Consider the following 25,310-nt stretch of genomic DNA (forward strand, 5'->3'; position numbering starts at 1 on the left):
CGAATCTCTACTCTCATATACCCACCTCAAAAATACCTCAAATCAACCTTAAATATACCTTAAATTTTCATAAGGGGAGGTTCTTTTGCGTAACTAACTCTGCTTTGTTCATGTTTGAGAAAGGGAAAAACCTCTTCGCACACTTTGGAACCGGTTTATATTCAGAACGATAAAGAGGAATTTATGAGGTTGCTTTAAGATCGTTTAACAGTTAACTTAGCTATGTCACAAAATGAAAATTAGACTAATTGTCCATTTTGCACCATGCAGAACATACGATCTTCAAACATCATTGACTTTTTCCAGGAAATTTACCTTTTTTTGTACTTGTCTCATCTAAATCTCAGATCCTCTCACCTAGATCTATTGTAATTATATTTTGCACAGGATGCCCAGAACTAGGCCTCGTGTTTATAATTCTCATCTAACAACCTAATTAGCTCACATTTATTTTTGTAAGATTTATAGATAATCAAACTCTCTTCTATGAGCCGTATAATTTTTTTTTTATCATCCATTTTTAATTTATTTTGAAGCTTCAAAATGTATTTATTTATTTATTTTTTGCATAATAAAGAACTTTTGAAGTTCATAAAAATGGTAGAATATCAATAATTTATTTAAAGATATCACTTTTAAAAAAATTAAAGTTCATATTCAGTGCATTCACCTAAGCCGTTGACGTAAAAACTGCACCAATTCAAATTCAGCTGTACTTTCGAATTTGATTAGTGCATTGTTTACACGAGTTTGGTTTATCACAATATAAAGAAAATTTGAAGAAGGGAAAAAAAAGTGAATTTTTTGAGAAACTTTTTCTTTCAGTATTTAAAAGAAATAGTAATATTGTGGACATTTTACTAATTTTTGAGGCCCCCCAGAAAGTGTGGGAATACGGCGCCATCTGTGAACCAAAATCCACAAAAACTCATGTTTTCCTAGAAAATCCAAATCTGCAGGAGGAAAAAAGGAGAACATAGGAGAAAAGGAAAGAAACTTTCTGTCCACCCTCAGATTTTGGAAGTAGGTGTCGATTTTTTTTATCAGTAAATTCACCTTTTGAAAATAGGTATTTCATATGAATATATTGATCCGATGCGTATTTTTATAGATATTCGACCATTTCTATACTTTCAGATCTTGGCTGCTAGACCACTATTTAATTATTTGTCACACCGTAAATTAATAGAATCGACATTGATGAAAATGTTTAAAAACTATGTTGATACTCTTAACACTACATTTATATAATTCGAAATTTAAATCAATTTTGTAAGCTCTCCAAACCGTTCCATTTCTGAAGAATTTGGGATAAGTTACTTATTTTATATCATTCTAAGCCCACTAATATCTTTCCATCAATAAAATAACTTTAAAATAGAAGAAAATTTTATTTAACTTAAATCAACACAAATACATTAAGAAAATAATGAATCGCATTAATCATGAAAGCTATGAAAAATGATAAAATATTTACAAGCATTTAATGAATCAAAGTGAATCAAAATAATTGACAATAGTAGGAAACTTCTAAACTACTAAGTCTAAAACTTCCTTTAAGTAACCCCATTAAGCATTAAAAAAAAACAGTATGGAATTTGTCTTCTTTTAAAGTACACGATTGTTAAGGATGCAATTATCTCGTCGAAGAAATTTGAGATTTATAGGCTTTGGTCGTAAGAGACCTTGTCCTTTGTCGAACTCTAATGGAACCTGCAAAAAGAATAAGATAAGCATTATTGTTTTTAGATCAATTTTTTTTTAAAAACATGATAGACATTTTCCCCCATAAAATAAAACTTAAACAAATAAAAAAAAAAACCATCTGCTCTGCATTATTCCTGGTTTTTTTTTTCTTCTTTTTTCTAGCAAATTTTAAATTGACGTGCTTTAGGGGGTTTTAACAAAATTTTGTATTATTCATTTACTTGGTTTCCCCAAGTCCACGGCATCGGAAAATTTTTTCTCTGCCTACTGTTTAAGCTCTTTTAGAAAATCATTTGAAGCATAAAATTATTTTTCTTCAGTAGAAATATTTAATTTCTAAAATTTTAGACCTGTTTTAAATTTTATTCTCTTAGAGAATTTACACTCATGGACAAAAAAATTAGAGCACGATGGAGTCGTCAAAATGAAAAAAAAATTTTGCTTACGTAATGACTACTTTGATCTAAATAAATGATTAGAAAATCAAAGATTATCGTTTTTCTTTAATTTTCTAATCATTTACTTATATCAAAGTAGTCATTAAGTATGTAAAATTTCATTTCATTTTGACGACTCCTTCTTGGTGCGCTAATTTTTTTTATCCATGAGTGTATTTAGCTTAGCCGGTGTTTCGTACTTTTTTTTTTCAATTTTATTTATTTCAATAAAATAGTTTAAAACAGCAATTTTATACTCTAATTTTGCTGTTACAAAGGTTTTTTTTTTCTCATTTAATAAGTTTTAAACTAATGCTTCAATTATTTAATTATAGTAGTAACTTTCTTATAGTAGTGCAGCCATTTCCTCATTGTAATATTTGACATTGCTTCTTTAAACTTACGACAAACAAGAAAGTTCAAAATTTGTTCCATGACATTGCAGATATATACAGATGTTTCTGCCGCTGGAATTATTCGTGTGATGCCACAATAGGCATCACATATTTCCTAACTTTTCAAATTTCTTAAACTTTTTTTTAATAACCGAAAACTAACCGATTTAAACCGAATTTTAATTAAATTAAACCACCAATTATTTAATTTTTATTATAAGTTATAAAAAGTGAATAAAAAATATGGTATTCTTTTCTTATACCATCAATGTAACAGCGAAATTACTTTTATTCCAATACTAATGTCAGACTCATTAATTCACTGTCGCGACAATCGAAAACAAAAGTCTATCTATAACTCTTTATTCTTTATTTCGTATCACAAATATGTTTCAGTTACATTGCTATACTAATTCTAACAGTATCTTGATTCGCGATAGCCAAATTACTTTCAAATTTAATATTGATTATGGGGATTGGCTTTATTTTTGGCTATGTTACCTTTCGATAATTCGCCAACCTTGGATCTCTTCCCATGCTCCTAACTGTCCGTTGGAAACAATTCATACACTTTTAAGTTTGAATTATTTGTGTGGAGATTGGGGGGGAGCGTTTAAGGACGCCCAGTTCTTACCGTTCAATAATCTTAACATAAATTCTCGATTTAAGAGAATGTGTAACTTGATTCCGATAAGGTATTTTCTTTATTTTTATATTTTTGAATTTGGCATAATCTTCTTAACATTTACTTAATAAATGGATTTTTTCCTAAAACGAATTTTATTCATTTCTCTGAGATAATTATCCATACATGATATCCAAATTAGATCTATCTGTAACGGCCAAAAGTATGCTTAAAACTGAAGAAATTAAAAATAAATGGCTCGACATGAAAATTAAAAAGCTACCCTAATCATATTATCGTAATTATCATATAATCGTAGTTTATTTTGTAAATGTTTAGCCTTTAAAATACTTAAAACAATACATTTTTGGGAGAAAAAAATAGAAATCGAAATTATTTTTCAATTCTAATCTATATTAAATATATAATTATTGTACCTTAGTTTCTGAGCTAATATTTATGTGAAATGTGCTAACAACGTACACTAAGCACACTTTTATTTCCAATAATGCAAAACGCATTCCCACGCAGTTTCTGGGTCCAGCCCCAAATGGAAGATATGAATAAGGCTGAATCTTCTCTCTTTCTTCAGGACTAAATCTAAAAAATACACAAGAATGCAATGACTGAAATAATTAATGTTTTAAATAAAATTTAACAGGTATTTAAATAATTTATCGAATATCGAACAAAGTAAATTTAAGCTATACTCAATAGCTTGACACGATTGGCATATGCTCTTACAGTGTCTTACATTCACATTTGATCAGCAATTCTCCTAGACGTTAGAAAGTAAGAGTTGAATGACCATATATAAACACTGTGATTTTTAATCAAAGAAATTTCTATGTCATGAGTGTATCTGGTTTTACCCTTTACCTTCACGCGATGAGCTATAAAATTGCATGCAAAGCCAGAACAATTAAACACAATTGCAAAGAAATGTAACAAAATATACCCACAGCTTTAAAAGACTATTGGGGACGTATTTTCAACCTTTCAATATAGTGTCAAATCAAATTTGTGACTCAATCGTTTATTTTAATTTGATAAGGAAAAAATCGAAGTAAATTGTCTTTTCTAATTATAAACTATAATTAAAATCGAGATAATTTAATAATTTTTAATTTATTAATTATTTGTAAATACTCTCGTCGATATTTTTTAATATTAAAAACTTAGATCACAAACGCTTTTTGTTTTCACAAAACTGTGGCTTTTCTCCATATTAACGTTTTGCGCCATTTTCGAAATAAGCGTTGATAGTACTGACTTTAGATAGGCTAAACTTGATCTAATTGTCACGAGTAACAGTTGCAAACTCACAGTAGTTATAAAAATAGCATATTATTTTTTTTTTAAAAAAGCACCATTTCATATTACGACGGAGCCTTCGAAAAGCAACCTTAAGACGAAATCGAACTTTCATATGCAATTTAAAGTGTGTAAGAAAGCTACCGAAAATACAAAAAGTTCACACAAAGATCACTTGCAATGTTAAATATCTTTGCTCCCGAAAACTCCAAAATCGGCATCTTTTGATTTAGTCTGTCATTGTATACAATCGACAGTGCTTGTGGCTGTTTTCAATATTGCTTTTCATCTGCAAAAACTGAAGTCCGCCGTTTAAAGTATGTATGAATGTTTTTAGCTGTGTAATAATCATATTCATATTTATATTTGAAATACTCTTAAAAATATATCAAGTAATTTTACAATTCTATTCACACCTGCTCTATTCAGTCTAGTTCGAAATCGTCTTAATATTCCCTCTGCAACGCGTATGTTTAATTTACTAACTCATTTTATTACTGATTATACTGAATTTACATTGTCACATAAAGATAACATCACTGATTTTTATGTTTACCATACTTTTAAATTTTAATATTATTAAAGCATGGTTAAGGATGACTACTCTACACTAAGAAGTGTAAAAGAACATTCTAGTTGTTTCTCAGCTACAGGAATTATTCTTAGGTTTCGGTGTAGTAGAACATCACTTTGGTGTAAAGTAGTTGCCCCCATTTTTGATGCTCAGATACATGAAAATTTTAAACAGTGTAGAAAATCACAAGGTTAATTTTCTCAATATGGCGTTAATTATTAATAAAATTAAAAATAAGAATTAAACTATTCACCTGTCTGGATTAAACTTCTCAGGATTGTTGAAAAGAGTTGGATCTCTGTGCATCGCATTTATGGGAATTCCAACTAACATACCTTTAGGAATAATAAGTCCTGTGTCTCCCAGTTTGACATCTGCAGCAGATGTTCGTTCTAATCTATGCAATGAAATATTTGTACAGTTTGATTCATTTGTTTTACATCCGAAATTTATTTATATAGTACATTTCTCGAAAAACATTTTTTTTTTGTTTGTCATCTTTATTATAGAGGATTTGCGAAAGCAATTTTAAGATTCTCTTTCGTTTTGCCTTTTTTTTTCTTTGTAACTTAGCATTTATATATAATTTTAATTTGTACTCAAGACAAAACCTATGATATTTAATAGTTTTACATTTATGAGAAAATAAAAAATCACTACATAATTTCAATAATTTTAGAGTTTGTTTTATTTAATTTAATTCTTTAGTTAATGCTAATAAAGGGGAGCTTTATGGGAGGTTTACTTAAAATGTTCATGTTTTAATGCATTACATTTAATAACACTTATACATTATTATAATATATATTATTATTAATAACCTTTAAATGAAATATAAAATAAATGCTTAGAAATTACATTACATTACATTGATAAACTCAAAATTAATTCCTGTGTAAACATTTTTTAATACACTTATTTTCTATAATATAAAGAATGTAATAGAAACTATTATTGTGAATATAGACAAACTATAACTATATTGTGTTTATAGACAAACTATTTTTAAAACAAAAAACTGTGGCATCAGCATCAAGAAAATTAATTTATTCAGTAAAATATAAGAGAGCTTCTTTTAAAGATAGGATATTTTGACAATTTATTAAAGAGATTTTGCTAAGAGTAACGTTTTCCTCTAACTCGAATATTAACTCTAACTCCACAACGCATGCGTAAAAGTTTCCTTACAAATTACAGTGTCGCTATGGAGTAGAAAACAAGATAAGCGTTACAGTTAGCTAAGAAAAGCTACGCAAAGCTCTCTATTTTAAGAAAGAAAAAATGAAACATAATCTAACTAAAATTTTGCGGCTATCTGGAAAATATTAAAAGTTTGTAATACAAAAGAACAAGAATATGAACAAAAGATCAAATTTAAAACATTCATCTAAATGAGTTATACGTTAGTCTATAATTTATTATTTTATTCTTAAATTCATTAAAATTGCAAAATTTATTACTGAGTTCAGACTTACTCATATACGCTCTGACCAAGCTATAAAACGTTTCAGTGATATATTGCGTTAGGATGACGTAACACGCAAAACATTTGTAGAGAATCTTTCATATCAGGTGAGCGCCATGATTATACATAAGCTATATATAATTAATATTTTCGCCTAATATCACTAATATTTTTAATGCCAGGCCAGAGAAGCGATCTACAAACCTGTAGACTGAGCCATTGTGGCTCAAGGGATAGAGCTTTATGAGAGCCTCACTATGAAGTGAACTTGTTTCGAATCCCAGCCATGGCTGGTCGATACGAATTCCGCATCCGGCTTGCACCGGCCACAGTGATCTGATGTAAAATATCCTCAGTAGTATATGGATAATCTGTTAGATTCCCTTGCCGTTAGGCTAACCACGAGAGGTTTTCCTCACCATGTAACGCAAATGCGGGTTATTTCCATCAAAAAGTCCTCCACGAAGGCAAGTTTCTAAGTTTCTCCCAATGCTTAATCTAGGAGTCCCCTTGTCTTCTAGATTAGGTTCAAAATTACAAGGGTACGGAGTTGAACTTGGTAGTCGTAACTTCAAAATTGGGTCGGCCGTTTAACGACGGTTATGAAACCTATAGACTAGAGGCAGTAATCTTTACTACAGTCAAATAACCATACTATGTGTACATTTATTTCAAGGTATTTCTATAAAAACAGAAAATTATTGAAAAGAACTTTTGGTTTGAATGGAAACTGAGCATTAGAAGGTTAACTTATTATATAAATTGGAAATTTAAAAAAAAAAAATACAAATGAATTCATTTTATTGCAATTCTTAGAAATGGTAGAAAGAAATTAAAATCTTTCCATTGTAGTGAACATGTTAATATAAGTAATATAATGCACTAATCAATATAAACCAATGCATTTTATATGTTGGTTTCATACGTTACGTACCTCACGAGTGCTGGATACAATCGAAGTGATTCGGAGATTACGTTATCCAAATATTTCATTTCTTGCACAGCTTCATACGTTAGTTGCCCCTAAATATATCAAAAATTATATAATTACACTCGTCATTGGATCTACAACGATTCACAATTTTAAAAAAAACTACAATATAATAAGTGAAAAACATTTATCATTTTTTATATTTTAAAAAATCAACAATGTGTACAAGTATTGAAACTAAAAATTTATTCTTCAATATGGCCAAATTATTTAACAACTTCTGAAGAAAAATTTATTTTCTATTTAAAAAAAACTACACAGTAATGGGTACAAATCATTGTTCATTTTCTAATAAGTCTACAGGATCTAGTGCATGAGCTGGCAACAACAAATTACTACATGAATACGTTTAATTCAATTAACTACCACAGAAGCACTATTTTATAGTAGCAGTTGGTTCGAATTGTCATAAAAAGCTTCCCTACCGATATTAAAGTTTTTTGACAGCTTTCTACACTTCTAAGTTATTAATTATCTATCCAGAATTTCTTACTTTCGGTTGCTCCAGCATCAAGCCATTGTCGATTATCAAAAGTGGAGAAAAAGAAGGAATTCCTAAGTTTTAGTTGATTCATCTCATTTATATCCATAGTAAATAACAAAAGTACGGTGTAAAAAAATTCCGGATTAAATTATGGTATAAAAGTACGGGACTTTAGGGGCATCATCCATAAAATACCTTTTTACCGTAAAATATTATACCTCTAACTTTACAGTATTTATTTAATTAGAGTGATTCAGTGATTTTACTGTAATTATTACTGTAAAAATAACTGTAAATCAGATTCTTTTTGTTCCGAAACATGTTCCGGTAAAAAATTGGACAGAATACTGACTTCATGAGTGTCGTTACTTTTTACCGTGATTTTTTGCAGTGTGCCTAATTCTTATTCGACTGCAAATTTCTGCAGAAATAAATACCACGCATGAAAAATTTATTAATTTTGTCCACAATGACAGCAAATAAAACCAAGTATTCTATATCTTCTGATTGAACAATCGCATTTTTCTTTAAGGTATACATATAAAATAGATTTGAAATCTTTATGTACAAAATCAGGGCCAAACAAGATCAGTAACTAAACTGTTAAGTATCAGATTGTCTCATTATACTCACATGAACTCTCAAAAAAGTGATGTTGCTTCTGTAAGTCTGGTAGGTATACTGTAAAAAATTCCGGATGAAGTTACGGTATAAGGAACCGGCACTTTGGGGGCGGCATCATCCTTAAAATCCATTTTTACAGCAAAATATTATACCTCAAACATTACAGTGTTTATTTAATTAGAATGATTCAGTGATTTTACGGAAACTATTACTGAAAACATTACGGTATATCAGATCTTTTATTTTGTAACATGCTCTTATAAAAATGGATTCCAAGGTAAAAACTACCGGCACCCTGAGTACCTGAATTTTTAACCATAATTTGATCCGAAATTTTTTACAGTATTGTGACAGTCAACAATGTTAAAACAATGAAAAAAAATTCAAACGAGTATTATTTTATTTAAAAATATAATTGTTGTAATGTATTGAATAATTTCAATGGCACAATTTTTTTCTTTACAACACCAAAATCCAATCTGCTAATGATTATAATATCTAATCTTAATATAGCCTAGCACATCGTTAGTACAAAACATATGACTGACGCAATACAGAAAATAAATATTTTTCCCCCACAAGATAACATCCGAAACAAAATAAAACAAAGCTGTTCCCAAAATAAAAAATATATCAATTAAGTTGTTTTTTAGATTTCAATGCCACCTTTAAAAACATTAAATAAATATTATTTTAAAACATTTATTTTCAAACCCTNGAAGTCAAAATTATTTGACGGCACGTCTATGACCTCATTTAGCAATTTTGTAGAGAAAATGGCATGTTGGTGTATAAAGGTTCGCCACCCCTGGCCTAGCACATCGTTAGTACAAAACATATGACTGACGCAATACAGAAAATAAATATTTTTTCCCCACAAGATAACATCCGAAACATAAAGTAAAATAAAGCTGTTCCCAAAATAAAAAATATATCAAGTTGTTTTTTAGATTTCAATGCCACCTTTAAAAACATTAAATAAATATTATTTTAAAACATTTATTTTCAAACCCTTAAGATATACTTTAGTTTTATTTATTTATTTAAAAATTGCACTTACTTTGGTTTTCTTTAATATGTCACTTATTTCTTGAAACAGTTTTTCTTGTATGTCTTGATGCAGTGCAAGAAGGTATGAAGTGAAACTTAGTGTTACTGACGTTGTATGATATCCGGCGAGAAAGAATATCAAACACTGAGCAGTGAGTTCATCCATTGATAAATCTAAAGTATAAAAAAAAATTCGTGCATTACAACTACCATAGCAATAAAAATATAATTTTATAAAACAAACGCTCAAATGTGTCCTTTATTTATTGACAATACAAATTTGCCTTTTTTACCATCAGCAGTCGCAAATCTTACTTACTAATTAATTAGTTTCTTCTTACAATTAATTAATGTCTTCTTACAATTAATTAATGTCTTCTTACAATTAATTACTTGCCTATTAATTAATTACTTGCCAATTAATTATAATTAGTTTCTTACCAGAGCTAATTTGCCTTTTAAGTATTGTTTAAAGTGTGGAGCAAAAGTAATGAGACAACAACGCATTCTGTATTTAGAAAAAATTCTGTATTTAAGTAAATAAAAATCGAAATCAGAAATTGAAACGCATTTCAAAATATCTGATCTTTATACAACATTATACAAACAAATCAGTAATAAATTCTGCCTCCTTTATCAGTAATAAACATTTAAAGTCGTCTTGGTTTCAACAGATAAGAAGATATATAAAGATTCAACAGAGAGACTTGCGAGTGTCGAAATTTGTTTTGCCCGAAATGTTTACTGTCTTCTTCCCTGTCTTATGCTCTTCATTATTTCTCACTAACTCTCTATGGGATTCAGATCAGGGATGAATCTGACCACTTTTAAATTTTATTCCATAATCATCCAACAATTTTGTGGTTTGCTTCCATAGTAGGAAGCAACTTTCATCAATTGTTCAGAACTCAAATGACCATTTTTTCTTCCTACTCATGATATTTTACGCTTATCATTTACTGAGAAAATGAAAAGTCCCCCAGATGGTCAGACGGTTTTTAAATACGAAAAACTATAGCTCTGTTCCTTCAAATCATTTTCATCAGTTGTGGGACGCCATGAATACATGCATTTATTAAAGTTTCTTTCTATCTCTTTCTTGAATAATTCTTCACTAAAATCACATTTTCAAAGTGAAATATATTTTTAAATATTGACTTGTATTGGGTAATGATGTTCAGTAGTTTAGTTCCCTTAAACCATCGTTTTTAAGCAAAATAAAATGGTGACAAATATCACCAAAGATGCAAAACTTAAAACGTTTTTTTTTTTCTTCTTTTTATTTGCTACATATTGTAATTTTAAAAAAAAACTATACTATCTTACATTAACTGAAAAATGACATTAACTTTCAATCTACTCTTATAATGAAACACTAGCGCAAAATTTTTTATTTTTTGAAAAAATAAGGTCAGCCCTTTAAAGAGGACGCTAGGCACAAATGGGCTTAAATAATAACACTACAAAAGACAAAAAAAAAATTATTCTGAATAATTTTTTATCCTAATGATCGAATTTTCATGTAATAAGACTCAAACTTAATAATATGCTAATGCTAGACCTCAAATAAGCTAATTAATTTGTGCAAATGATCATTTAAGTTACGAAATAAAATCCAAATAAGGATTTCTGCCCTTCAAAATATAGGATGTATTAAACCGTCGTTGAACAGCCGACCCAATTTTACGGGTTTACAACTACTAATGTTCAACTCCAAAGTCTTGTAATTTTGAACCCAATCCAGAAGACAAGGGAACTCCTGGTTCGAGTATCGGGAGAAATTTGCCTTCGTGGAGGACTTTTTGATGAAGCTAACCCTCATATGAGTTACATGGAGAGGTAGACCACGAGAACTTCCCACGGTTAGCCTGATGGCAAGGGGACTCTAACCCATGATTCGTCTACCAAGGAGGATATTTCACGTCAGCACTGTGGTCGGTGTAAGCAGGATTCGAACGAACACGGTTCGTCGCATTGGAAGGCGAATGCTCTATCCCCTGAGCCATCGCGGCTCAAAATATAGGATGCAGTCACAATTCGATATATATTCCCAATAGTTTGGTTATCAGATCGGTTCTTAAGTTTGGATCCTTTAATGTAAATTTTACTTTTTGCGCCATATCTCGAATTTAAACATTTTTCACACAATTATAAAATTCGTTTAAAGATAATGCCACGAATAAAAAAATAAAAAAAAACAATTTTTTTAAAATTTATTTTTAACTATTATTTTCTGTAATAATAATCTAAAAATTTTTGAAATGTAAGGCATACAATTTTTTACATCCTTTTAAAGTATATGTAATTTTAAATGACAAAATATAAAAGTTGAGCGAAATCGGTCGAATACGGAACTCTACAAAGCATATAAAGAACCTGATGTCATTAAATTTATCAAAATTCAAAGGATTAAATTTGCAGGCCACATTATAAGAATGGAGGATAGCAGNTATTATAAAATACGTTTAAAGATAATGCCACGAATAAAAAAAAAAAAAAACAATTTTTTAATATTTATTTTTAACTATTATTTTCTGTAATAATAATCTAAAAATTTTTGAAATGTAAGGTATACAATTTTTTACATCCTTTTAAAGTATATGTAATTTTAAATGACAAAATATATAATTTGAGCGAAATCGGTCGAATCGTTCCTGATAAATCAAATTTTAAGAAAGTCATATATTTAAAATTGAGTGTAATTACTTGTTTTTGTGCACTTACACTGCAAAGGGTACTAACTCTAATACTCTGCTAATGTTAGTTAGAAAAATTCTCCTTATGGTCTTATTACAATAGAACAGTCATAATTTGATTACACATAAAATAATTGACAGAATAAATAAAAAATATATATTACTTATCATCGAAATTACTATAAATCTAATTCTTATAATAATTTGATTTATAGTTAAATTTATATAATAACTTCTAAACAGCAATTAACTAACGTTTTGCCATAACGTTCTTAAAGACAGAGTGGTTACTTGACTCTTCACCGTAATTTTGTGTAATATCATCTGTGCTCTCATCCGTTTTTTCTTCCTTAGATATTTCATCTGCAGAATCTATCAACAACTGGAGGAAATCATTTCTGGTCTGCAAAATTGTGATCAAAAATAAATTTTTTAAAATTATAACATAATTTACTTCATTTTATTATATTTAAGTTATTCAAAATAGTTATAATTTTTTAACTTTCTAAAAAGAGGAAATTAATAGTTAAAACATGGGTTTCCAACTGGCAGCCCGGGGCCTTTTATTGTGGCCCGCGAGCTAAAATATATTAGTTGTCATTTTTTAGTAATTTAGTCAATTTTCGTAAAAAATCTGTATGGGTTTAAAATACTTTTCTCGTTAATAAAAACCTAATTTCTTTGTTTCTGTGAAGTTTAACATACCAGCGGTGCAAAGAAATTTATTTCTCAAATTTTGCACCCAAGAAAATATTTATTCAAATACAAAAATAATCGTGTATGTTGCTCTATTTAATTTCANTTTTTTATTTCGTTGTTTTTGTATTTTGTGAATATAATTTAGCATGTGCGTATCAGAAATTTTCTCGAAGAAATTCTCCAATTTAACTTTTGAAACCTCTCATTTTGGACGAAAATATTTACCCACACATTTGTAAATTTAAAATGTAAATATCTATTCTCTGGTGGTTGTAGCAGACAAACCTCAATTTTCTCATTGAATATTTTGTGTGCTACTATGTAAATTTTAATTACCAACCTTTTCAAAGTTTTATCTCTTAACAATTAGATATCTGTTGCACATTAATTGTTTAACACATAGGTGCACATTAAAGTTAATGTAGCCCGAATTTTTATTATTTATTTACTATTTTTAAAAATATTATTAATAACAATTAAAAATCTACTTCTCATTTTAATTTGTATTTCAATACTTTTGTTTTGTACATTTTGGTAAAAATCTGACAGTAATATTTAAAGTTCCTTCAAANCACTCATTTTGGACGAAAATATTTACACACACATTTGTAAATTTTTAATTTAAAATGTAAATATCTATTCTCTGGTGGTTGCAGCAGACAAACCTATGTAAGTTTTAATACCAACCTTTTTAAAGTTTTATATCTTAACAATTAGATATCTGTTGCACATTATTTGTTTAATATATGGGTGCACATTAAAGTTATTGTAGCTCGAATTTTTATTATTTATTTAATATTCTTAAAAATATAATATAACAATTAAATATTTTTAAAAATCTACTTATTTTAATTTGTAATTCAATACTTTTGCTTTGTACAACTTGACAAAAATCTGACTGTAATATTTAATATTCCTTCAAACATAAAAGAGTCGTACATAAAATTTTGATAAAGTTGCGGCCCGCCATTTGATTTGTGTTTTTAATTGTGGCCCCCGCCCTCATGTAAGTTGGAAACCCCTGAGTTAGAATATCAAGTACAAAAGTACCTGACCGGTTTTCTTCCGTTCTTTAATAATGTCTGTTGTAGTACTTTTAAAAAAATCTAGTACATCTGCTGGAAATAGTTGCGCTTTTAATTTCTTCATGACTGATGGAAAAATAACTGAAAGTAAACAAAACAATGTATTCATATAGAAGTGAGTAGTATAACGTGAGTTTCCAAACTTTTCCAAGTTATAGCATCCTTAGGTATGCACATACCCCTACATAGTTATGTAGAGCTTTTTTTTTTTAAAAAAAAAATTCCTATTTTATTTTTCTCTGACTAGTACTTACGGAACAGAAAAAACTTGATGCCAATTGGTTGAGAGAATACTCTCTTCGCATTCTGGACGAAAACATTGTCGGGATCATTATGTGAGTCAATCTTCGTCGAAAATGCTGAACTTGCAATTACATCCATTGTAAAAGCACCATAATTTCTGGAAAATAAAATTGTTTTCTTTTTAATTGATAGGGTTTTAATTACATCATCCGAACAGAACAAAATAGCTCACATCTCAAAGTGTCCTTTTCTTTTTCGAAAATTGCAATGGTTTCGTAGAAAATGATGAGTTTTTAGAGCTTTTTGGGATTTTAACTCTTTTTTTTTTTGCTAATAATGGGGTTACTCTCTCTTATATCAAAACCAGATGTTGCAATAGAACAATCTATTTGACTAAATCTTTATTTTTAGTGGAATATAATAACTTAATTATTAATGTAGTATTATTAATTTAGTGGCATTTTTTTAGGGTTAACTCTTAGTACCCTGTCTTATAGTAATAAGTATAGGCGTCCCAAGGGCTAAGTTTTTGAGGGGGAGAAAATTAAATTACGCAATCACAATAGTTTTCTAAATTTCTCACATAAGAAGAAAAAAAAAAATTTTTGAATGTACCAAATACCTGCAAAAAGATTAGTTTTTTTTAAACCTCTTTCTGATTTTTAACGTTAAGGAATTTACATCGATGATAAATTGTAAAAATTTTCTCTATTTGTCTGAAATATTGGGGGGACTCTTAGCGATTTTTTAATTGTTGAAGGGGACATAAAAATCACCGTCCCTTTACCAACGACGCCCATGGTAAGGAATAGTTTAAGACTATTTGAACTTTGAGATATTAAGAGCAAAACTTCTATCAAAACTCACAGACATTATGTATCCTTTAAAATAGAGTGAATAGGAACAACCGTAAACTTGAAATCAGCCTAAGTTTAACAATAGAACTGTGATTCTCTCTCTTATTTCTGCACAGTTTATTTCTGTAAGAAATATTTAAAGTTTTGTTTGAAAAAATGCACAATGTTTTGATAATCTTACAAAACCTAGCTACGAACATTTCGCTTCGTCAAACCAGCAGCGTCAGAAGCTGCATAGTTTAGTAAGAATAGTGTATCGTATTGTATTTTTTTATTCATTTGAATAGCAAGCATAATAGTAATTGATATTTGAATGAACTACTTACTTTAAAACATCGATTGAAATATCATGTTCGTACGATTTCATAAAATTCTGTATCAATGTTTTAGAGCAATCTTGAAAGATGCTGAAAACCTAGAACAATAGCATTTAATAAATAGGCAGCTAGTGAAATAAAATATTAAAGTTGAATCATAGAAGCAGTTAAGCCGGAGATGTCAATGAAAATTATGTATTTAGGATATTTCTGAACTTCATGTACTACAAACTAATAGGGCACATCATTAACTGATTGTCCGGAAATGTCAATGAGTGCCGATGAGGGCGCCACCAGATTATGGACTGGCAGTTCATGTGCCTTTTAACCGGTACTTTTGTTAACCTAAAATTATCTTGAATTCGTGTCTTTTAATAATTATTTTCGAAAATTACATTCAAATGGGCCTAGAATCAGATGTTCTATTGCAATTTAATTATTAATTTGGTGAGCTTGCCAAATCATGAAAATAATCTTAAATTTTGAAAATTTTATTAAATTCTCTATCAATTTTTTTTTCTATATGCTAATTATACATTTCAGCTTAACTTACGCGCTTCAGTTTGCCAGAGGAAAATGTCGGTGATACTATTGAACGAATTCTCTTCCAGTCTTCTCCTTGCACAACTGTTAGCATTTTGGCCAGAACAGGATCTGCCGCACTAATTATCTATATTTAAAAGAAATACATGATACATATATATGTATATAAATAAGTTCAAAATGAAGATAAAACAAAGGAGAATAACAAACATATGAAGAAAAGGGGGGAAGAAAAATAATAATAATAAAAATAACAAACAACTGGGGAAAAAAAGGATAAAATTTATTTAAAAAATCCAGAAAATAAAAGATATAATTTTTTCATCAGCCCACACGATTATATCCGCAAAAAAAGAGTGCTTTCTGATATTGAAAAAAGAAATTTTTTTTTACAAAAATTACAACAAATAAAATAAAACACAATAAGTAAAAATAACACGTAAAAACAGAAAATAAAAGAAAAAACGGAATAAAACAAAATCAATAAAGCGAGTAGCGAATTCAAATGTACTTAAATGAACGGGAAATATTTCAAGAATGATTTAAAAAATATTTTCGTAACAAGATTGCCAGATTGCAATATATGAAAATAAAAGAAAATATCTATATATATATTTCTCTTACACGGCACCAAAAAAAAGCCTCATTACAACTCCCCGAATGATAACGTTAGAAAGTCGACCAATGATTGCTGCTAAAAATGTCACATGGCAAATGTCACATGAGGTGGCTCAACATATAGCGCTTTTAAAAAGGGAAATAATGATCAGAGTGAGCATTATCAGGTTGTTCAATTCAGATTCATGCCCTAAAAACATGATAATATTTAATTTAATCTCAANATTTAAGTAATATTTATTACTTTATGTGTTCAATTTTGTTTTAAAAACATTTTGAGTGCTCTTCACTCCTTCTTGCTGATATAGTCGTGTAAGCCGATGAAGGTATATCTTTTTTTCTTCGGATTTTTATTGATTTTTTATTATTATTATTATTATGTTATTTTATTTTAATAATTTTCTTCTTCTCTTTTCATTGTTCTGTAATTTTTTTCATGTTTTCTCTATATTTTGAACTTATTTTATGAGTTCTATATACTTGTAGTTACATTTACTGCTTATAACGCAGTAAATAAAACTTATTAATTTTTTTTCATTTTTCTCTTTTTTTTTATCCTTTTTTGAATTTATTCGTGCCATATATTATAAATATATTTTTTAAATAATAAGATGAAGTTTCTTTCCTTTTAAATTATTTTCTGTTACAGTTTTATAAAAAATCCTAACAACAAAGTTTTGCTTAAATTTACCTCTAAGTCTTCACTATTGTCAAACATTAACTTCTACGTTTTCATATTCTTTCATGGATTATGCACCAATTTCCATTTTCTCATACTTTAAATTTTTTTATTTGTAAAGGAAATTACTTTTTAAATTTTAAGGTGAAATTTGTCTGCTGCAAAAAAATTACACAACAAATAGTTCATCATAACTTTTCGAGACGAAAAAGTCTAATAAAAATATGCATATTACTATTCATGTTAAAAAAAAGTTCATGTATTCGTGAATTATGAAATTTAAAGAACTTTTCGTTATGCCTTTTTTTCTGTAAATATGAATATAAAATCGTATAAATTTACTAAAATATAAGCTTTAATTAGTCATAGTAGTAATTCAGCTTAAATTTGCTGATTTTCATTGTCAGCTACAGCTTTCAAATTAAGTAAGCATAACATTTAAACAAAATCTATTCTTCTAAAAGAGGCATAACTCATTCATTGTTACATGAAGGGGGCCGTAGACTTTTTTTAGAGGTTATAAATTAATTGTTAATGGCACGAAGTAAGAATAAAACATGCTGTGCTAAAAAACAGCTTTAAAACAGAATGAAAGATAAAAAGAACTCAGACGAAGTTAAGGGCCTCTTGAAAGTACTTTCAAGTTTCATCCGGCAATCAAAATTGTTTTGATCTAAGTCCCATATTTTTCAATATTGATCATCAAATTTTGCTAATATTTTATTTTCTTATTTAAATCTCATGTTCAATCCTTCAATCAGTTACCTCAATCATTTAGTGTCCTCTATCAATCGAACAACTATCATCTGAACAACATTTGCAGGAGCAATGTTTTAAGTTGCAATGTTAAAAATTTTGTTTACTTATCAATAAACCTATTTAGTTTCAAATTGCACTAGTTCGTCTTTAGTTTTGTTACGATTTAGTTTGTACAAGTTAACTTTTCTTCTTCAAACTTTTCATTCCTTAAATATAAAAACTACGTTTTCCAAACTAACTTAATTTACCCTTCATTATTTATCCTTAAATTTGACATAACTTACCCTTCTTGCAGGAAAATTATGAAAATCCTTTGTAAATATGTCCCGCAAAAGTTCAGGTTCAGCTACAATAAGAATAGGTTTCGTGCCTTCAAAAGCTCTGAAAAATTAGAAGTAGTACTAAAAATTTCCAAAACATTAATGTAGTTTTTTAAGTATTTCATTTCCATACAAATTTGAATATTTGCTTTAATCTATTTAAATGACCTAGCACAGCACATGTAAAGAAATGTTTCCAATAACTACATAGGCTGGTTTCCAGATTTTAATATGCTATGGTCACTGGAGTTCGTCTAGATTAGGAGTCATCAACGCCTCTTGCTAACTATTTCAGTCAATTTAAAACAATAACTCATTAAAAAAGGATGAAAAATACCGTACGATGGCATTTATTTCAAATGGTAACTAGTATTGCCGAATTTGTAGCTAAGAAATATAAAAGAAAATAGAGGAATTAACTTATTTATTGTGGGCCGTGGTAGGCCAGTGGTCCAGAGAAGCCGGGCTCTCACCTCACCTTAGCTAAAACCCACCAAGTACAGGCGATATACTAGCTCGTAAAATCTGTAGAATCTAAAGTCCTGTGGCTCTGTAGAAAAATTTATTCTCCTTCTAATCTAAACTAAAATTGTGGAAGTAGCCTCACGAATTAATGCTCCTGCCATCTCATTGGGAGGTTTTAAGCTAAAACGTACTTTTACCAAGGCAGTGCTCCTTTCTGAAATAAATGGCACACCGTCCTGACTTAATTCGCAAAGCCCAATAGCTGGCGTGTTTTGCTTGTCCAAGTGACATACGAAACAACACTTGTTTATTAAAAACTAAATATTAAATCGGACTATTTCATCAACGAACACAAAATCTAGAACAAGAACTCATTTGACAAATCAGCATTTGGATGATATTTTGATAATTACAGCTACAAATAATATTTCCATAATATTGATGTAAAGAAAGGTTCAATTAGTTCAGCAATTATAATATTAATTCCTTAATTTGATTATGCAGTAATTTATTTTATTACTGTTTTATTGTCCTGTTTTATAGTCGCGTAATTTTTTCTATCTAATTACTTTTCACGGACAGAAATTAAATCACATAAGGAGTGTTATTAATGAAGACTTTATTAATAATAATGATTGTGATATTTTTTTACGGTTTCTTTTTCTATATTGATATTTTTCTTTAAAGTGAAGGTGGAAAGTTAATTATGTTTTCACACGTCATTTTATGCATAAAATTATGTATTTCAACTTTCTAACTTACCCGTATATTCTTCCAAATTTGTTGTGCCGTTCAATGTCTAAAACATCCATGCTCTGAAAAATGAAATTTTGCTTTAATACTTTTTTTAAGTTCAATTTCTATTTATTTGCAGTCCTTATGAAAATACCCAAATAATTAAAAGAAATTTTTAAACAATATACTGGGTGATAAATGTGGCGTGCCCATTTACACGTTGAAATAACGATAAAGAAATTGAAAATCCTTTTTGTTTTCGGCTTTCAAATATTAGATATTGAAAAAAAAATTGTTTTTCTTTAAAATAAATCAGTTGTACTCCATTAATTCAAGAAACTCTATCGTGCACCAAATAAGAAAAATGATGAAGTGGAAATGGCCTTCTACTAGATTTGAGATGTATGTAATGTGCAATCCCTAGGTCATGAAACTCAAAAGCGTTAATCTCTGAGAGCTTCCCTCTCCCTGGTCCACAATGGTCTGTTGCTAGAATTCTTTTACACACTATTTATGTGATTTTTTTAATTATTATTTCACAAAAAAAATCACATTTAGCGCTCCTACATCATTTAATATGGAAGTTGTAGGCTAATTGAATGATTCGGCTTTTTGCAAATGTCACCGGCTTTTTTGCAATTCACCCAGCTAATTAGAAAAATTTCCAGAATTTTCTTTTTTATAACCTGACATTTTTAGGTTTGTTGCAGTATATCCACGTACCTTAAAGTTAATTAGGAAATAAATTATCCATTGCTTAATTAGTCTAATTTGCAGGCCTTTTGTAATAAATACAGAGTAACCAGGAATCTGTTTAGAAGAAATTTGGGTCCGTTAACGGACCTTTCACAAAATATCTTTTTATAAAAATGGACCCTTCACAAAATATTTTAACTTAAACTATTTTGTGAAGGGTCCGTTTTTATCTTTTAATCGGACCCTTCACAAATTTTTTTATCTTCATTATTGTTTTGTTAATCGAATAAACCCTTCCAAGGAAGGGGGGGAGGAAGAAAGACAGATGTAAACAAACTAAATTTTGTCTTCGGCAGAAGCTTCTTCCTTTATTCCACCGAAATGAATATTCTGCGTTCAGCAGTATAGGCTAAATACCAAATACTTATATGGTGCATCGCTAATTTAGTAGCTGCAATTACCGTTTATTTTTGAAAATTTAATTTCTTCAATTAGAATTTTACAGTGTTGAGCATAATCTTGTAAGTCTTTACAATTTAAAAACTCCTTGAAAATGTTTTTTTGCAATAACGGAACCTATTTGCACAAATTCACAAAAGCAGACCCTGGTCGAAAGAATGTGACTTAATATTTATTTTATATTCACAAATTGCGAGTAATTTTTTCACAATTTTACAAAAACAGACCATTCACAAAATGTCTGGACAGACCCCTGGTAACGTAGACTTTATAAATAGTCTTATAGGAAGTTAATTGCAATAACCCTAAGTAATTTCCTGATTGACGCAACTCAGTTTTAGAAATAAAATTTTTTGTCTTTTCTAGACTTCCCAGAACAATTCCAACAAAACACCTGATCATATTTTTGCTATATAAAGCAATATTTCATCAGAAATAAATAAGGAATAGTGGGGTTAGAGACCAGATAGTGCGGTGGGACTAGTTACTTCGATTGTGTCGAAACTAGTTCTGTTTTTCTTGATAGACAAAATCTGAACTACACTTTACTAGTCAAGAAGAAGAATCTACCATATAAACCTATTGTTGATTAATTCGCGGCATTTCTGTAAATGAATTGTTCTTTTATTTCTAAACTAGCCTTATTTAGCCAGATTATTAACGGTTTACTAAAGATTTCTAGGACTCATTCACCACCTCAGATATTCTAATTAATTAGTGCAGACGATATTTTAAGTTACGAAATCAAACACAAAATGTACTTTCTCCGAATAAACAAACCTTTCCTACGGATTCAGATTTCCGACCCCCCTCCCCCCCCCAAAAAAAAATTAAAAAAATATTATAGGGTGTAGCCGCAATCTGGGAAATATGGCCCTAGTTGTTTGGTCAGGAGAGATGTCCAAAATTTGGACCCCTTAATGTTAATTTTACTTTTCGCTATGTCTCGCAAAATTCTTACGCGAATTAAAAAAATTTTGCACACAATTATAAAATTCATTTATTTAACGATAAAACCATGCAAAAAATAAATTTTAGTAAATATTTACCATTTTTTATTATTTATATTAATATTAGTCGAAGGAATTTTGAAATGTAAGGAGTATAATTTTTTACATTGTTTTAAAGAATATAATTGTGCGTGTTAAAATACAAAATTTAAGTGAAATTGGCCCTGAGAAATCAAATTTCCAAAAAAAATCGTATTTTACAATTTCGTTTTCTCAGGAACTATTTAACCAATTTCATTCAAATTTTGTATTTTGTCATGTAAAATTATGCTCTTTAAAATGATGTACACAAAAATTTTATACCTTACAATTAAAAACTTTTGCAAATAATATATAATGAAAAATAAAATAATAAATTTTTATTAAAAGTTAGTTTTTTGCATGTAATTATCCTTAGATTAATGAATTTTATAATTGCATGTACTAAGTTTTCAATAAGCTTTTAAATTTCTCGAGAGACGGCAAAATACCAAAAAATAAAATTAACATTAAGAGGTCCAAACTTTGTAGTGCCCTCCTGGCCGATTTATTGGGACCACATTTTCCGGATTGCGGCTATCCTCTAGACTTTGGGGGCGGAAATTCGAGTCCATTGAAAAAAAGTTTGTTTATTCAGAGAACGTTTCTGTGTCTGATTTCGTAACTTAAAATATCGCCTGCGCTAACTAATTAGCGTATTTGAGGTCAACCCCTCGAACCATTAAGATTGAGTCCTAGAACGTGAAGATCCGATCATTAGATCTAATTTATTCAGGGTGGTCCATTAATTTATATTTATTTCATATTTTTTCTTCTTTTTTGCGTACTGTACGTCTATAACTTCCCAGAGATGATATATTGGACACCACTAAAAAATGGATATCTTGTTTAAAACTGACAGTTTCTAGGTCGAACAGTTTAGCTCCAACTAAACTAAACTCCATAGAGGGCCAAAGCCTACTGTGCCCAACTCAGTTTTCTTAACCTTTGGGCTGTGAGGTACAAGAGCAGATGTTCCGGTAAAGTGGTCAGCCCAACACAGAACCCCCAGTGTTTAGCTCCCAAGCACGTTTGGTACTCATTTTATCGATCCACTGTAGGGATTAAAGGCTGAGTCAACCTTGCCCGGCCGAGGGATTGAACCAAGGACCTGTGGCGAGACAGCGCGAAGCACCAGGTCCAGCTACTCTATATATCATATTAATATTTAAACCAGTCGTTTATTTGAGCTTATCTTTTATATTTAAAGATAATAACTATAAAATACTTTTCGGTATATATTTCAATTTGTCTAAAAATTTATAATATTTTTTTTTTATAATACGTAACTACATTGTTACTTTTTTTTATCGATTTGAGATTGATAAATAAATTTTCGCGATTCTTATACATGCCCTTATGGTAGGCTCAGCCTACAAATCATATATTGCATATACACAGTCCAGTCACATTAATGTGACTACCTGTTAAAAGCCTGAATAACCACCTTTGACAGAGCGGACCACTGCGAAACGGGCAGGAAGAGAATGAAATAGATTTCAGAAGATATTCACTGGGATGTTGAGCCATACCGATTCCAGTGACGTGGCCAGCTGCGCTAGATTACGCGGTTGAGGATCCATGGCGCGAACTACCCGATCAAGGTGGTCCCACAGATTCTCGATCAGGTTTAAATCCGGTGAGTTTGCTGGCCAGAGGAGTACGGTAAATTCATCCTGGTGCTCTTCGAACCACGCACATACACTTCCGAGCTGTATGACACCTCGCATTGTCCTGCTGGTAGATGCCATCATTCTGAGGAAAAATCATTCGCATGTAGGGGTGGACATGGTCCGCAAGGGCAGATGCGTACTTGTGATGATCCATCGTGCCTTCCCCAATGATGAGTGCACCCAGTGAATGCCAGGAAAACATTCCCCAAACCATAATGCTCCCTCCTCCAGCCTGGATCGTTCCGACAATTGTTGCAGGGTGTTTGCTTTCAGACGTTTCACGCCGTATACGCCAACGTCCATCTGTCCGATGGAGCATAAAACGTGATTCATCGGAAAAAGCCACCTGTCTTCACTCTGTGGACGTCCAATTGCGGTAGTGGAGTGTAAATTCCAGCCTTCGTCGCCGATGAACAGCAGTCAGCATAGGTGCATTAACCAGGGGTTTGCTGCTGTGGCCCATGAGCAGCAACGTTCGCTGAAAAGTTATTGAGGATACACTCTTGGTAGCCCCTTGGTTCATCTGGGCGGTCAGTTGCTCAACAGTTGCATGTCTACTCGCCTGAACACATCTTCGTAGCCTTCGCTCGCCTCTGTCATCTATAGCCCGTGGTGCACCACATGTGCCACGCTACTTATTTTGAAGAGTGCCATTTTGCCATACATGGTATACTTTTACCACGGCGGCACTTGAACAGTTCACAAAATTAGCCGTTTCTGAAATACTTCCACCCATGGCCTGAAAGCCCATAATCATGCCCTTTTTGACGTCGGATAAATCACTACGTTTCTGCATTACGCCAATGATTGAAATGCTTTCCGATGCCCTAGGACATCCTATACATACACTCCACTGTAATGTGCTGCCACCTGCTTTCTGTGATTGGTTATTTCACGTTTACGTCGAAAATAGGTGGTGGTCACATTAATGTGACTGGACTGTGTATAATCATACCTCTTCTATCGTATACAAATTCGGAATCATAGAATAGCCAAGATATGTGTAATTCCATCATTCGTCTGTGCTACGTAAAGTCTGTGGCGTAACTACCACTATAAATATTAAATATTTATTCACTAGTATATAAGACATGTTACTTGAATCTATCATGAGGTACCTTTTGGTAGATGAAGGTTGACATAGTCAAAAATTAAATCTCCACAATGGTGTCCCGGACGTGATATGAACTTGCTAACAAGATGGATGGTCCACAATAAACAGTTGATTTGCTTAATATAAACTGCTCAAAGAAAAAAAAAAGATCCGATGAAGTAAATAATAGTAATGAACGAAAATGATATATCCAAAAGTGTATGGGAAAAAATGAGCGAAATGCTATAAACAAAAAAAATGAAGGAAAAATAATAAATTAGCGAAAATGCTATATAAAAAAATGAGCGAAATGCTATGAAGGAATAACAAAATGAGCAATATTGATATAAAAAATAGACAGCATGAATCAACTTGTGGTATCTGTTCATCGAATGCTATCGGAGATAAAATTCTGGATAATGTAGCGTAACTACCACTATAAGTATTAAATACCAATTCACTAGTATATAAGTCATGTTAACTTGATTCTATCTTGAGGTACCTTTTGATAGATGAAGGTTGATATAGTCAAAAATTAAATCCCCACAAGTCAATAGAACCACACGCACCAATGTTTTATTTTTAATAAATGAAAACTGCACGTTTCTACGACAACGTAACTGTATTTACAATTGGGTATAATATGAATAAAACACAACTACTTCCACTTACTAGGAAT

At 30.2% G+C, this 25,310-nt stretch overlaps 1 protein-coding gene across 1 annotated transcript; it reads right to left on the reverse strand.

The window, feature by feature from the left end:
- Positions 1-1,371: 1,371 nt before the first annotated feature.
- On the reverse strand, positions 1,372-19,762 carry LOC107452927 (cytochrome P450 3A6; the record flags this gene model as incomplete). Its single annotated transcript, XM_043056275.2, is given in 12 exon segments — positions 1,372-1,713; positions 3,602-3,764; positions 5,306-5,449; positions 7,452-7,540; positions 9,677-9,840; positions 12,618-12,765; positions 14,112-14,227; positions 14,401-14,546; positions 15,573-15,661; positions 16,117-16,233; positions 18,447-18,543; positions 19,710-19,762. Coding segments are annotated over 12 exon segments (1,431 nt in total), but the record flags the coding sequence as incomplete, so codon positions are not given.
- Between the last annotated feature and the right edge of the window lie 5,548 nt (positions 19,763-25,310).

This window comes from Parasteatoda tepidariorum, chromosome 8, assembly GCF_043381705.1.
Source record: "Parasteatoda tepidariorum isolate YZ-2023 chromosome 8, CAS_Ptep_4.0, whole genome shotgun sequence".
NCBI classification, from domain to species: domain Eukaryota; kingdom Metazoa; phylum Arthropoda; class Arachnida; order Araneae; family Theridiidae; genus Parasteatoda; species Parasteatoda tepidariorum.